The sequence below is a fragment of the Symphalangus syndactylus genome, chromosome 8 (assembly GCF_028878055.3).
Source record: "Symphalangus syndactylus isolate Jambi chromosome 8, NHGRI_mSymSyn1-v2.1_pri, whole genome shotgun sequence".
Classification (NCBI taxonomy): domain Eukaryota; kingdom Metazoa; phylum Chordata; class Mammalia; order Primates; family Hylobatidae; genus Symphalangus; species Symphalangus syndactylus.
Window position 1 is genome coordinate 56,747,052 of NC_072430.2, and position 16,702 is coordinate 56,763,753.

The following is a 16,702-nucleotide window of genomic DNA, read 5'->3' on the forward strand; positions in this document are numbered from 1 at the left end:
TTTGCTTTCTTATGTTTTCCTAAAAAGAAGTAGTTAATAAATATAAACAAATGTAATAAGAGTAAATTTGGGTTAATATCTAAATAAAGAACTCAACTAAGCAAGAAAACAAACAATCTGATTAAAAATGGGCAAAGGATCTGAATAGACATTGCTCAAAAGAAGATGTGCAAATGGCCAACAGATATATAAAGAAATGCTGAACGTCAATAATCATAGCGAAATGCAAATCAAAACCACAATAGGATACCTCACACCTGTTAGAATGACTATGATAAAAAAGGCAACAAGTGTTGACAAGGATATGGAAAAAAGGAAAAGTTGTACACTCTTGGCGGGAATGCAAATTGGTACCGCCATTAGGGAAACAGTGAAGAGACTTCTCAAAATTTAAAAATAGAACTATCATAAGACCCAGCAATTCCACTTTTGAATATATATCCAAAGAATATAAAATCACTTTGTGGAACAGATGTCTGTGCTCTCATGTTCACTGCAACATTATTCACAATAGCCAAGATATATATTCAACCTATCCATTCATTTGTCAATGAATGGATAAACACACACACACGCACACACACACACGCACACACACACGGAATTTTATTCAGCTTTAACAGAGAAGGAAATCCTGTTATTTGTGACCACATGGATGATGGATGAACTTGTGGGACATTATGCTAAGTGAAGTAAGTCAGGCACAGAAAGACAAATACTATATGACTTCACTTGTATGTGGAATCTGAAAAAGCTGAGCCCATAGAAGCAGAGAGTAGAATGGCGGTTGCCAGTGGCTGGGGGAGGGAGGGGGTGGGAATGAGGAAATATGTTGGTCAAAGGGTACAAAGTTTCAGTTAGGCAGATTGAATAAGTTCTGGAGATCTAATGTACAGCATGGTGACTATAGTTAATAATACTGTAGTGTGTCGTTGAAATTTGCTAAGAGAGTAGACCTTAAAGGTTCTCACCATACACACTCAAAAATGATTATGAGGTGATGGATGTGTTATACAAATTAACTTGATCGTGGTAATCATTTCACAATGTATGCATATGTCCAAATATCATGTACTTGGTAAATACAATTTTTATTTGTCAATTATGCCTCAATAAAACTGGAAAAACTAAGTAAAAGATTTTTCACACACACACACAAAAGAATAAATCTGCTAAATTATTACATTATCAAAACGTATGTTAGTTTTGTTGAATATTAATACCAACTAGTGAGCAATATGACAGCACACTGTAATAAAATTGGTTATGCATATCTGATCTGAGGCACTTAAGCAAGGAAAACTTCTGAAACCTTCTTTTTCGCTTAAATATTCCGTGAAACAGCTTAGGTTTTGGTGACTTGAGACAATTACTGAGATCATTTAGGGTTAAAAACATTTCTACCAGAAATATACAAAGGATTGAGGCACTTTGGAGAACTGAACTGCTTAATGATTTTATTTACACTCTTTATTTCACTTTGGATAGGCAGACAAAGCCTAAGAGCATAAATTACCTAAAGACAGCATTTTGGACAGAAAATGTACTTTATTTGAAACTGAGCAAATGAGTCAGTCTCAAAATATCCATTCAACTAGTATGTATTTGAATTGTGCTTGCTTTTTAAGATGTTTTGAAAAATGCTGAATTCAGAATTGAATTTTGATTATTGAATCGAGTATTTTTTACTCTTGTTAAAGTTAATATCAATTTTATTGCTGTACTCCAAAATATTTTTAAAAACTTGTTACAAGAGGAATAAACAGGCTTTAAAAAACACTTGTCTTCAAGAAAACAGGAGAGTCCCTGACAGGTCTCTACTTCTTTGAGGGTCCTCTAACTCCAGCATCCACTTCTGTGGTTTTACGGGGCTTGTTCCGCGCTTCCACCCGCGAAAAAGAAGCAGTTACAGCTGCGCAGGTCTCGTCCAGAGCGCGATCTCGCTCCTCTTCAGCGCGATCTGCGGCTCCCGCGGCGTGCTCCGCGGGGTCTCTCAGGGCTGGCACCAGGGGCGTGGGGGCGGGGCTGAGCGAGTCCAGGCCAGGGCTCCGGGGACCGTTTGTAGTCAGGATCCGCTGTGGCGTCCTGAGTGGAGTTTGGGACTCCAGGGAGGGAGGGTGTAGGCGTTCGGGTCCAGAGGGGCTGTTTAGGTGCGTGGGGAAGGGAGCCGCGTGTGGCGGTTTTTCTCTGGGCCGGCGGCTCTGAGGGGGAGCGTGTGAGTGGGTGGGAGGGGGCTGGCTGGCCCTGCCCCTCAGAACGACTGTAGTCGCCTTATCCCGCGGGTTGGTGCGGCCCGAGGCTGAGGGCGCGGCGGGGGATGGGGGGGATGCGGTGTTGCAACCTCGGGCGAGGGGAAGCCAGGACAGGAGGCTGTGAGGGTGGGAGTCGGCCGGCGAACTCCCACTGCGGGAAGCTCACGGGCTGTGGCTCCTGGGCGCTGAGGGGCACGGTAGACAAGAACGCCGCCTCAGGCGTATGCTGTAATGCGAATTGGCTGTCCTGTGAAAACCTCCACTTTTTTGATTCTCCGTGGTAAATTCGTAAATGCGAAATCGCAGTGTTTCTCTAGGGTTACCCGGCTGTTGGGGAAGGGCTTTCATTAGAATTTTGCTGCACGTGGTTGTACACATGCCACCAAGGGACATATTCAGAGCGTTTACTTTAAAGGGCATATCCTGTGGAGAAATCTGGGTGTCCGTGAACCCTGGAAGATCCGGACGCTTGTTGCAATCCCACGCATAAGCGGTTATGCGGGTGCCTCCCACCCCATCCCCAAAACTTCAAGTTGTGCCCCGACTCAACAACGATTTCTGAAGCGCTCGTTGGGCTTGGCCCGGGAAGGGGCTGGGAATGTCGCCATGGGCTCAGGGAGGCCTCTCTCCTTCCAGTTCTGGCTCCGCCCACATGTTCCTGTGAAGAATGCTGTATTGAAAAGGTCGTTACCAACTATATCCTGTTTTGCATATGACTTCAGAAAATCTTATAATTTTTTTTTTCATTTAATATAGTATCCAAGATGAATGACAGCCTCTTTGTCAGTTTGGACAGACTTTTGCTAGAATTTGGTAGGTATAAAGTGAAAAAATAGGTAGCTTTTTGTATGATCATTTGATATTTTAACAATGAATTGAAGTCACAAGAGAATTATTTATTTTAGTCTTCCAGTATGAGCAAGACATAAGTACTAAAGAAGAGATGATTCAAAGAATTAATAGTAAGTAGCTTTGCATGATCAAGATATTTTAGTCTTTTAATTCCTTATGGCATATAACATACAATTGCTCTGTTTAGGGCAACTTACTGTTGGCGTTATAACTTTTGTGTCAGTTCTCTCTAGCGACAAATAAACTATTTACCCTAGACAAAATAGATGTGACTTAACTGTAGTTGTTTGATAATAAACTTCTATATTCAGCATTTAATTATTTTGTGAAGAATTTTGTCTTAAGTAGAAATAACCCCTTAGGTGCAGTGGAAAAGATGTTATTTTTCTCTAATAACAAGTTATTTCAAATAGTTGAGTGAAATTTTTTCATCTTTATAGAAACCACCAGAAATCAGGGATCAAAATTGATAGATGCCACATTTTCAGGAATAATAATTCTGAAAAATAATGTGATCAGAGAAATAGCAAGGCAAATCACACAAGTACTGTATAGTATTTTAAGATCCTGCAAAACAACTATAAAAAATGGAGTTCTAAATTTCTTAATCGTTCTGAAAAGGTAGAGTTTGGTTATATTTTCTGCAATCAAAAAATACAGAATATTAATAATTTAATCTTTTCAAGAAATTATGTACATTTTATCTTGTATTTAATCACTAGTAACAGAAATAAGTGAGTTGAAAGTGCCTTTTTAATAATTGACATAGAATTGATGAATAGAAATTTTACATTTGTCAAAAACAGAAGGCTTGTATTAGTGTCATTAATGAATAAATGTTTGCACGAATTCATAGCATCTTAAGATACGATTGACCTTAGATATCACTGAATCTAGCCCTTTTATGTTAAAGATGAGGTACAAGGGACATTTATTTCTCATCATTCCGAAACTGAAATCCTTCTTAGCTTCTGGCTCTAGGATCAGGCCTGGCCCTGGTTCTCTGCATTTTTGTATACGGTCCCACCCATCTCAAGCCTCATTTCCTCTCCATTCTCTGGCTCTCTTCGTTTTAGGTAAGCTGCCATACCCATTTTTTTCCCCTATTTGTTTATTTTGAACTTATTTCTACATTAAGAAAATAAACATTTTCTCTTTCTAGAATGCTGTGAAGATATTAAGGAAAACAAAGTAACTATTTGTAGGATACACGAAACTATAAATACAACAGATGAGGAAATTGATCATTACTATAAACATAGTGAGGAGATTAAAGACAACTGTAGAAAGTGAGTATTTGAAAGAATCAGTTTTCATTACATTCTTTTATTCAGGGTTTTTGAGCTTACAGTTGAAGATACTTCCTTCAATGTAGTATTCTGTATTAGCTAATGAATCAAGTCTTAATGTGCCTTGTTATGCCACTATATAAAGGGATTATAGGAGGATCAGAAGAGAAATAGAACTAAACAGCTATAAGAGCTCACTAATTCAGATCCACTTAATCTAACTATAAACTTTTGAATAAGCTCAGTATATAAAATTCCTATTAGATAAATTTGAAACGATTTCCATTTTTGAATTTTCAAGATCTTATTTTTGTGTGAGGGAATACAGCCTGAAGTTTTTCAAAATAAAAATATTTAATATGTTAAGAATTCTTTCAACATGGCTTCAGGTTCTGGATTCTACTAGTTAACTCTAGACATTTTGAAACAAATACATAAAAAGGATAAAGACTTACTACAAATATAAATTTTCTGTGCTTAGTTTTATATGGGCATTGTAATAAGTGCTGTACTTTAGGATCATATTTGTTTTGAAATATTTTGTTATTCAAAATTTTAATAAGCCTTTTTGTTTTTCCCCCATTACTTTTTTCCCACTGGTTTTAAGAAATTATAAAAGTAACATATACCAAATACAAAGATTCAAGCAATATACACATATATGGTGTAAATAGTTTTTCCCTGCTTGCAGTTCCCGTCCCCTACTCTGTCATCCTCTGCATAGGTAATCACTCATATCCTTTTAGACCTTGAATAGTCAACATCATTATTACACACCACACACACACACACACGCACGCACACACACACACACACACACCTGTCTATATAGCGATCTTTCCTTTTTTTTTTTGAGACAGAATCTCGCTGTGTCACCCAGGCTGGAATGCAGTGGCACGATCTCTGCTCACTGCAAGCTCTGCCTCCCAGGTTCACGCCATTCTTCTGCCTCAGCCTCCCAAGTAGCTGGGACTACAGGCGCCCGCCACCGTGCCCGGCTAATTTTTTATATTTTTAGTAGAGACGAGGTGTCACCGTGCTAGCCAGGATGGTCTCCATCTCCTGAACTCGTGATCCACCCGCCTCGGCCTCCCAAAGTGCTGGGATTACAGGCGTGAGCCACCGCGCCTGGCCTATCTTTCCTTTTTACAAAAATGGAATCACTTCATTCTGCAACTTGCTTTTTAACATTTAACAATATGTAATGTAAATGGTACTATGCATGTAATTTTATATATATTTCATTCTTTTTAACAGCTCCGTGGTATTTATGGTATTGATGTAGCCTGTTATTTAGCTATTCCCCTATTAATGGAAATTTAGGTTATTTCCAGTCATGTACAGATATACTTCCACATATAGAGATCTATTGCTATAGAATGGGCTCCTAGAAGTGAAATTGCTGAAGAGTATGCACATTTAAACATTGGGTCGATAATACCAAACTGCTCTCCAAAAAGTTTATACTAATTTGTGCTCCCACCAACAATGTATGGGAACAAAATTTTATGTAGTGACAAATTGATTGACTTATTATAAAGACTATTACTTTTATAAATAGAAAATGAATTATTAAAAAAACAGCGTAGGAGAGTTCCTATTTCCTCATACTCTTGCCAACACTGGAATTGTCAGTGTTTAAATATTTTGATAATCTGATCAGCCAAAACTTATATGTTGTTGACCATTTTATTTTGATTTGGGTTTTATTGTAGTAGATTTTACCAGTGGTTTTCCTCAATTAGCTGCATTGGGTTGTGGAAAAGTACTGATAGTTTCCTCTTAGAACCTACCGTGTCGTAGATACACTGTACTTTGTAAAAGCTTAATTTCTGCTGGGTCTGAGGAGAGTCAGTAGGATCTGTTGATTTTAATATGTCTAAATTCATGAATACCTCTAGTTTATGGTTTCAGCATACTGGTTATGAGATTTAAATGTGAAATAAGAATCTATGAAAGTACTAGAAAAATGTAAGTGCTATATAATCTTTGAGAGAGGAAGGCCTTTCTAAATATGTCACCAAAATCAGAAACCACATAGGAAATGATAGATAAATATGACTGCACACAAATTAAAAAGAAAAATACCCTATAATGATGTAAAAGACAAAAGGATAAGCCAGGAAAAGTGTCAAATAAGGATTGTTTAAAAACATAAAGTACTTGTAGAAATTAATAAGAAAAAGCAAAAGTCCTATTAGAAAAATGAGCAAAGAAGGTAAACGGGTAAATACCAAAATGAAAAAATACACAAGTCTAATACATGTGCAGAAATGCTCAATCTTACTAATAGTCAGAAATATCTAAATTAAAGTAATAATTAAATGCTATTATTTTTGTCTCTGAGTTTTGCTGAGATTTAAAAAAATAACATCTAGCACTGGCAAGAAATAAGAATATCAACTCTTGTACACTGTAGGAGTGTAGAGTAGTATAAATCTTTTAGATGACATGCCAGTATATATTTTAAAAGCTTTAAAAATAAGCATGATTTTAAAAAAAAATAGAGATAGAGTCTCACTATGTTGCCCAGGCTGGTCTCAAACTCCTGGACTCAAGTGATCCTCCCACCGTGGCCTCCCAAAGTGCTGGGATTATACATGTGAGCCATCGCGCCTGGCCCAAGCATAGTTTTTGATTAAGTGATTCCATTTCTGAGAATTTTTCATAAGGAAATAGAGATCCTCTCAAAGATGTAATGTACAACCAAATGTTTATGTCACTCTTTTTTCCATACACAGAACATTTTTACAATTTATTTTTAATTGAAAAATAATTATGTATATTTAGGAGGTACAATGTGATATTTTGATCTATGTATACGTTGTTGAAAGAGGCTAATTAAGATATTCATTACCTTACCAACTTATTTTTTTGTGATGAGAATGTTAAAAAGCTCATTTTTCTAGCATTTTTGAAATATATATTATTTAACTGTAGTCACTATACAGTGCAGTAGATCACTAATTTTTTTTCCTCTACTCCAACTTAAACTTTGTGTTCTTTGATCAACATCTTCCCTTTCCCCATTTTTTCTTTACCTCAACCCCATCTCTGGTAACCACCTTTCTACTCTCTGTTTATGAGATTGACTTTTTTAGATTCTATATATAAGTGAGATCATACAGTATTTGCCGTTACCTGCCTGGCTTATTTCACTTAGCATAACATCCTTTAGTTCCATTTATGTTGTCTTGAATGACAGAATTTCCTACCTTTTTTCAGGCTGTATAGTATTTCATAGTGTATCTATGCCACACTTTCATTATCTCTTGTGGGACACTTAGGTTGCTTCCATACCTTGATATTATGAATAATGCTAAAATGAACATGGGAGGGCAGATATCTCTTCAATGTACTGATTTCATTTCCTTTGGACGAATACTCAAAAGTAGGATGGCTGGATCATATGGTAATTCTATTTTTAGTTTTTTGAGGACCTGCCATACTATTTTCTGAAGTAGCTGTACTAATTTACACTTCCACGAACAGTGTCCAAGAGTTTCCTTTTCTCCACATCCTCCCCAAAACTTGTTGTTATTCACCTTTTTTATTTTTTGAGATGGAGTTTCACTCTTGTCACCCAGGCTGGAGTGCAATGGCAGAATCTCGGCTCACGGTGACCTCCACCCTCCGCCTCCCAGGTTTAAGCGATTCTCCTGTCTCAGCCTCCCAAGTAGCTGGGATTACAGGCGTGCACCACCATGCCCAGCTAATTTTTGTATTTTTAATAGAGACAGGGTTTCACCATGTTGGCCAGGCTGGTCTTGAACTCCTGACCTCAGGTGATCTACCTGCCTCACCCTTCCAAAGTAATGGGATTACAGGTGTGGGCCACCGCACCCAGCCTTATTCATCTTTTTGATAACAGCCATTCTAACAGGAGTGAGGTAATATCTTATTTTGATTTTAATTTGAATTCCCTCGATGATTAGAGGCATTGAGCATTTTTTCATATATCTGTTGGCCATTTGTATCTCTTCTTTGAGAAATGTCTATTCGGATCCTTTGCCCATTGAAAATATCAGGTTATTTATTTTTTCTATTAAGTTGAGTTCTATTTCAGCCTTTTTATAATGATAGGAAATATTGGGAGCAACTCTAATGTTCAGCATTAGGGAACTTGTTAAATGAGTTTTGGTGTATCCATATGAATGAACATTAGGCAGCCAATGAAATTGTGATATAGGTGTATATTTATTGACATGGGAAGATGTTAACAGTAAAGGAAGGTTTTTAAAAAGCAAGGTCTGCAACTTGCTTTTTAAAGTTACAAATTGGTCAAAGCAGATTAAAAAACAATATTCATAATATTAAGCTAATTTAGTAATTGTATATTTATATATAATTACAACAAGTCTAGAAGGATGTACATCAGAAGGCTTATAGTGAATACCTTCTCAATGAACATGTATGTTTTATGGAATTTTAAAATAATTCCAATTTTTATTTTAGATTCAGGGGCACATGTGCAAGTTTATGAGATAGGTATATTGTGTGATGCAGAGGTTTAGAGTATGACTGATCCCATCACCCAGGTAGTGAGCATAGTACTCAGTAGTTTTTCACCTCTTCCCCCTCTACTAGTTTCCAGTGTCTACTGTTGCTATGTTTATGGCCATGAGTATTTATGACATTTAAAAATATTGAGAATATATGTGTGTATAATTTTTGATCTTCTAATTTCATTTTGGAGAATATTTTCTAAGGAAATGATCAGAAATTCAGACAAATATTTAATTACAAGTTCTGTTACTAAGTGATAAAGGAGGATAAGCTCTCAATGATGTTAAAATGTATAATTATAGTAACATCTGGAAACAGTTTATTCAAACAATAATAGTCATTATTCAATATTGAGAATATGATTAATAGTTATTTTCTTACATATACTTTTCTGTGCTTCCAAATTGGGCATGTATACTTTTTGAATCTGAAAAAAAGTTAGAAAAAAAGGGAAATATTTGAAAAATACTTAGACTGGAAGCCACCATGGTATATATTAATTTTTATTTTTTTTGTATTGGTAATATTCTTTCAACTTACATAATAAAAAATGTATAAGATGAATATTTGTTATATTCGTATTGTCTGATTTTGTAATTCATTTGCTCTGGTTTCTCTTTTTTTGTAATTCAGGATGATGTGACACCTGTTTTCTAAGTGTTAAAGGAGCAAAAAACCTCTCTTTAGCCATTACTCTAGTTCTTTGAATGCTTACTCCAAAAGAATTTTTTTGACCAAAATCTTAGAAATGTGATGAGAAAGAAAGGCTGATATTGGAGTGTTACAAAATGTATAATAGAAATGCAGTAGCAATATGCAATCCAGCCATGTCACATTTGCTCCTTCCCTAGTAATGGTTCAAAAACAAGTTTAATATAAAAATTCGTGAATATTGATATTTGAGCATAATAGTCCATGAATGGAGGTAGTGGGAGTGATATGAGATGGAAATACTTTTCTTGATGTAGTTTGTTTTCTCCAGGAAGAGAAATATTCATTTCTCTTTAAATGATTATGTTCATTTTTTTATTATCTCTATCAATTTGATTATCATTCTGAGTTGCTAATTACAAATATATTTTTTTCTATAGTTGGAAGCCAACATGTGATGTTTTCCGTAAACATGAAGATTATATGCAGGACCAATTTACTGTTTATCGAGAAACTATTGAAAAAGACAAGTATAGTACATATATAAAGTTTATCAATTCTATAAGTTTGTATTATTAGGACATGGTGTGTAAGAATGTCAATTGAAAAATGTAGACATTGTGTACTCGAGGAGTTTGTTTTTTTTTTTTTCGAGATGGGGTCTCGCTCTGTCCCCAAGGCTGAAGTGCAGTGGCACAATCTCGGCTCACTGCAAGCTCTGCCTCCCAGGTTCATGCCATTCTCCTGCCTCAGCCTCTCCGAGTAGCTGGGACTACAGGCGCCCGCCACTGTGCCTGGCTAATTTTTTGTATTTTTAGTGGAGACGGGGTTTCACCGTGTTAGCCAGGCTGGTCTCAATCTCCTGACCTTGTGATCCACCCGTCTTGGCCTTGGTGCTGGGATTACAGGCGTGAGCCACCACGCCCGTCCAGGAGTTTTTATTTTTAAGTAAATGTAGTATTTTGGACTCCTTGGGTGCAGTGGAAGGTCTACCTACTTGTTATAAAGCTCTCTCTATGTAACAAACCTGCACATTGTGCACATGTACCCTAAAACCTAAAGTATAATAATAATAATAAAGCTCTCTCTAACCCTAGACATATTTACATATGGCCTTAGATATAAACTGTTTCTCAGTAGCAATTATTATAGCAGAGTCCATCAATTGATGGTCTTTATGTGTGAACTGTTTAGGCAAACATCTGGGGGAACAGTTACCTGTAGAATTAGCTTATAACAAATTTGGGATATTGATATTCGAATGGTATTTTATATCAAACTTCTGTTTCTTAGCTGATTTAATGGAGTGGTTATATTCTAATAGAGAAACACCAATAATTGTATGAATTTATTTTATTATATGTATAATCACATTGTCTTGAGGATTAAATGTAATTAGTGAATGTAATGAAACAAGGCAAGAGACTTTGAACACATTATATAGCATAAAAATTTCACCTAATATAAAACATTGAAATGTTTTTATTTTTAATATAATTGGATGAGCACAGTATCTATTTTTATATTGTAACTAAAACATATGTGCAAAATCTAGAATGCAATACTCTATATATTCAAAGACAAGTCTTAAGAAAAGGTAGGGACTAAAGTTATAGATATGGACTTCTTTTTGAAATCATGGAAATACATGAGATTGCCCATGGAAATGTATGGAGCAAAAAGAGGAGAAAGCTGGAGTACACCATCATCTAGAGGGTAGGCAGAGGGTGGGATCAGTGAAGGAGACTTGCCTTGTCATTTATACATCCTGCTTCATTTAAAAAAGGATTTTAGATGATTTGACTAAATAATCATCTTGAAAGGATAGTGTTTAAAGAAACTAGATTAAAAATCAAGGCTGCAGGGAAGTAAGGAAAATACAGGAAGTTGAAGCCTTTGATGAAGTTAGAAATTCATACTATGTATCCCGCACATTTGTTAGATATAGGCATGAATTAAGCTTTCAAATTCCTAGTAGTCAAGGCATTGTGGAAATATAATCAGTGTGGGATTCATAATATTCATTTAAAAAAACAGGTCAATTGCTTAGGATAAGTAGAGACTTTTCCTGAGGTTTGAGAGAAATCTCTGGGTCCTCTAAAGGGGAAATTGTGCAGTGTGCTTCAGTGACCTCCCCCAGCCCCATACACAATATATATAACTGCTTCTTATAACATCTATCAATGTAAGTCATGACTATAAAACATTAATTCTTAAAAATGATTCTGTGAGAGGCTAAAGCAAACCAGTTAAAATATGTGCTTCTCTGACAGCGTTTGTTATAGAGGACTTCTGTGAGCTAACTGAAGGTATTAAAGTGAAAACAGTTGTCTGTTTCTTTTCTTTTTTTTTTTTATTATACTTTAGGTTTTAGGGTAAATGTGCAGGTTTGTTACATATGTATCCATGTGCCATGTTGATTTCCTGCACCCATTAACTCGTCATTCTTTCTTAAACCAGCAACATAGCTTAATTGAATTGATGCTTCAATACCAGGCATTTATAAATGGAAAATAACTCATTTATTGGTTTCATGGATAATGGAGGAAGTAGAGGCACCAGTTAGTTGCTTGTTTCTCCTAATCTCCCATCCCTGTTCAAGTCATTCATGAAAAATAGTATTGCTGGCACAGATGAGATAATAATGACTCTTGTTTAACTATGACTTAGCTATGCTAGGCTCTGCCAGAGTTTCTATATGGAGTATGTTAGAAGAGTGAGCATGAATATACAGTATGAATAGGGTGGATGTGGTATATTCATCTCACCTGGAACTGGTGACCCAGGCTTAATTTTCTTATAGGTATTTCTTCCCTGGACCATTATTCCCAAGCGATTAAATAGTAAGTGGGTCTTAATTAGCAAATATGCATTTAGAGGAATAGGAGCTTGTTTGGGGCTCAACTGCTTTTCCTTGCTAAAGGGGACAGTTTAGTAATATTCAGAAATTAAAACTTTCTTAAGATTCAGACCCACTGACTAGCACAGGGCTGTTATCCTTACTTTTCTTCTCGTGTGTGCAGTTTTTGAAGACTTGCTCTTCTCTAATCTGCTAAGGTGAGATAATCATTAGAGTATCTTTTAAGAAACTCCCCCATAGAGTATACCTTGATCCAAGAAATGAGAAAATCTTGAGGAATGTAAGGACCATATATTTTCAAAAATTTTTCTATGAATTTTTTTGAAACTAAGTATTTGATAAGAATTGGGCAAAAAGAAGATTTAAGAATATATTTTCTATAAAGAACTGGATTTAACATGTTCAATGTTTTTGATTAGAGTTGGCAAGCTTTTTTGGTAAAGGACCAGATAGTAAGTATTAATATTTTAACCTTTGTGGGCCAACATCTGCCATGACTACTCAACTCTGCTATTATGGCACCAGAGAATTTCAGATAATATGTAAATAAATGAGCTATGGTCTAATAAAACTTTATTTATGGACATTGAAGTTTAAATTTCATATAATTTTAATGTGTTATGGAATATTCTTTTGATTTTTTTCAATCATTTAAACATGTAAAAATCATTCATAGTTCGTGGGCTGTACAAAAATAGGTGGCAGATTAGATTTGGCCCATAGACCATCGTAATTTTGATTCCTGTAGAATAGAGCACAGGTCAAATAAGAAAAAAATGTTCTTTGAAGGGTTTTTTTGTGTAGGAGCTGGTTTTTTGAAAAGATAAACAAAATTGATAGACCGCTAGCAAGACTAATAAAGAAGAAAAGAGAGAAGATCAAATAGATGCAATAAAAAATGAAAAAGGGGATATCACCACCGATCCCACAGAAATACAAACTACCATCAGAGAATACTATAAACACCTCTGTGCAAATAAACTAGAAAATCTAGAAGAAATGGATAAATTCCTCGACACATACACTCTCCCAAGACTAAACCAGGAAGAAGTTGAATCTCTGAATAGACCAACAACAGGCTATGAAAATGAGGCAATAATCAATAGCTTACCAACCAAAAAAAGTCCAGAACCAGATGGATTCACAGCCGAATTCTACCAGAGGTACAAGGAGGAGCTGGTACCATTCCTTCTGAAACTATTCCAATCGACAGAAAAAGAGGGAATCCTCCCTAACTCATTTTATGAGGCCAGCATCATCCTGATACCAAAGCCTGGCAGAGACACAACAAAAAAAGACAATTTTAGACCAATATCCATGATGAACATTGATGCAAAAATCCTCAATAAAATACTGGCAAACCAAATCCAGCAGCACATCAAAAAGCTTATCCACCACGATCAAGTGGGCTTCAGCCCTGGGATGCAAGGCTGGTTCAACATATGCAAATCAATAAACATAATCCAGCATATAAACAGAACCAATGACAAAAACCACATGATTATCTCAATATATGCAGAAAAGGCCTTTGACAGAATTCAACAACCCTTCATGCTAAAAACTCTCAATAAATTAGGTAGTGATGGGATGTATCTAAAAATAATAAGAGCTATCTATTACAAACCCACAGCCAATATCATCCTGAATGGGAAAAAACTGGAAGCATTCCCTTTGAAAACTGGCACAAGAAAGGGATGCCATCTCTCACCACTCCTATTCAACATAGTGTTGGAAGTTCTTGGCAGGGCCATCAGGCAGGAGAAGGAAATAAAGGGTATTCAATTAGGAAAAGAGGAAGTCAAATTGTCCCTGTTTGCAGATGACATGATTGTATATCTAGAAAACCCCATCGTCTCAGCCCCAAATCTCCTTAAGCTGATAGGCAACTTCAGCAAAGTCTCAGGATACAAAATCAATGTGCAAAAATCACAAGCATTCCTATACACCAATAACAGACAAACAGAGTCAAATCACGAGTGAACTCCCATTCACAATTGCTTCAAAGAGAATAAAATACCTAGGAATCCAACTTACAAGGGATGTGAAGGACCTCTTCAAGGAGAACTACAGACCACTGCTCAATGAAATAAAAGATGATACAAACAAATGGAAGAACATTCCATGCTCATGGGTAGGAAGAATCAATATCGTGAAAATGGCATACTGCCCAAGGTAATTTATAGATTCAATGCCATCCCCATCAAGCTACCAATGACTTTATCACAGAATTGGAAAAAACTACTTTAAAGTTCATATCCCAAGCCAAAAGAACAAAGCTGGAGGCATCACACTACCTGACTTCAAACTATAATACAAGGCTACAATAACCAAAACAGCATGGTACTGGTACCAAAACAGAGATACAGACCAATGGAACAGAACAGAGTCCTCAGAAATAATGCCACGTATGTACAACTATCTCATCTTTGACAAACCTGATGAAAAGAAATGGGGAAAGGATTCCCTATTTAATAAATGCTACTGGGAAAACTGGCTAGCCATATGTAGAAAGCTGAAACTGGATCCCTTCCTTACACCTTATACAGAAATTAATTCAAGATGGATTAAAGACTTACATGTTAGACCTAAAACCATAAAAACCATGGAAGAAAACCTAGGCATTACCATTCAGGACATAGGCATGGGCAAGGACTTCATGTCTAAAATACCAAAAGCAATGGCAACAAAAGCCAAAATTGACAGTGGAGATCTAATTAAACTAAAGAGCTTCTGCACAGCAAAAGAAACTACCATCAGAGTGAACAGGCAACCTACAGAATGGGAGAAAATTTTTGCAATCTACTCATCTGAGAAAGGGCTGATATCCAGAATCTACAATGAACTCAAACAAATTTACAAGAAAAAAACAAACAACCCCATCAAAAAATGGGCAAAGGATATGAGAACAGACACTTCTCAAAAGAAGACATTTATGTAGCCAAAAGACACATGAAAAAATGCTCATCATTACTGGCCATCAGAGAAATTCAAATCAAAACCACAATGAGATACCATCTCACACCAGTTAGAATGGTGATCATTAAAACGTCAGGAAACAACAGGTGCTGGAGAGGATGTGGAGAAATAGGAACACTTTTACACTGTTGGTGGGACTGTAATCTAGTTCAACCATTGTGGAAGGCAGTGTGGCGATTCCTCAGGGATCTAGAACTAGAATTACCATTTGACCCAGCCATCCCATTACTGAGTCTATACCCAAAGGATTATAAATCATGCTGCTATAAAGACACATGCACATGTATGTTTATTGCGGCACTATTCACAATAGCAAAGACTTGGAACCAACCCAAATGTCCAACAATGATAGACTGGATTAAGAAAATGTGGCACATATACACCATGGAATACTATGCAGCCATAAAAAAGGATGAGTTCATGTCCTTTGTAGGCACATGGATGAAGCTGGAAACCATCATTCTCAACAAACTATTGCAAAGACAAAAAACTAAACACCACATGTTCTCACTCGTAGGTGGGAATTGAACAATGAGAACACATGGACACAGGATGGGGAACATCACACATCGGGTCCTGTTGTGGGGTGGGGGGAGAGGCGAGGGATAGCATTAGGAGATATACCTAATGCTAAATGACGAGTTAATGGGTGCAGCACACCAACATGGCACATGTATACATATATAACAAACCTGCACGTTGTGCACATGTACCCTAAAACTTAAAGTATAATAAAAAAGAAAAAAGTAAAAAAGGTTAATGTCCTTTTGCAAGAATTAACTGTCTCACTCAAGATTTGTGCCTAAATAGATGACCATCCACTACTACTGGAGCTGGACTAGAGGAGTTCTTCTAAGCCGTGATAAAATTTTCTTCATAAAATAGTTACAGGGTATATACATGATGGTGAATACAGAGTTCTAATACATAGAACATGACTTCATGTGATAATTTTAGCTAATGAAAATTGAAGATTAAAAAGATATGGTTATAGAAGTAGCTGAGCTGGGGAGAGTAGAGACTCAGAAGCCAGGGAGGAGAGAGGTTCCACAAGGAGTAAGTCATCAGAATAACCAGGTTCTGCAGTGTCAATTAGGATGAGTACTAAAAAGAGATCATTCAGTTGTACAAATTTGATCATTGGTGACCTTAGGAAGAATAGCGTCATTAAAATGGTGGGAGTAGGAGTTAAATTGAATAGAATCAAGAAGTGAATCACTCAGGTAATGAAGAAAAAGAGTCAATTGAGAAGTGTGGTGGAGTTAAGGAAAGTCTAAAGGGCAGACAATATTGAGGGAAGCAAGAATAAGAAGACA

General features: G+C 36.3%; 1 protein-coding gene across 6 annotated transcripts in view; it reads left to right on the forward strand.

The window, feature by feature from the left end:
• Positions 1-2,069: 2,069 nt before the first annotated feature.
• C8H14orf39 (chromosome 8 C14orf39 homolog) overlaps positions 2,070-16,702 on the forward strand; it is a 47,983-nt gene continuing 33,350 nt past the window's right edge. Inside the window, exons 1-5 of one of the 6 annotated variants that reach the window (XM_055287798.1) lie at positions 2,070-2,150; positions 3,009-3,065; positions 3,158-3,214; positions 4,267-4,393; positions 9,991-10,080. In XM_055287798.1, coding sequence (XP_055143773.1) covers positions 3,017-3,065; positions 3,158-3,214; positions 4,267-4,393; positions 9,991-10,080 — 323 coding nt within the window. In that variant the 5' untranslated portion in view covers positions 2,070-2,150; positions 3,009-3,016. Of the gene's footprint in view, positions 2,151-2,494; positions 2,533-3,008; positions 3,066-3,157; positions 3,215-3,544; positions 3,726-4,266; positions 4,394-9,990; positions 10,086-16,702 lie in introns of those variants that run through there. The other 5 variants (XM_055287799.2, XM_055287797.2, XM_055287796.2 and 2 more) reach the window with 5 other exon arrangements.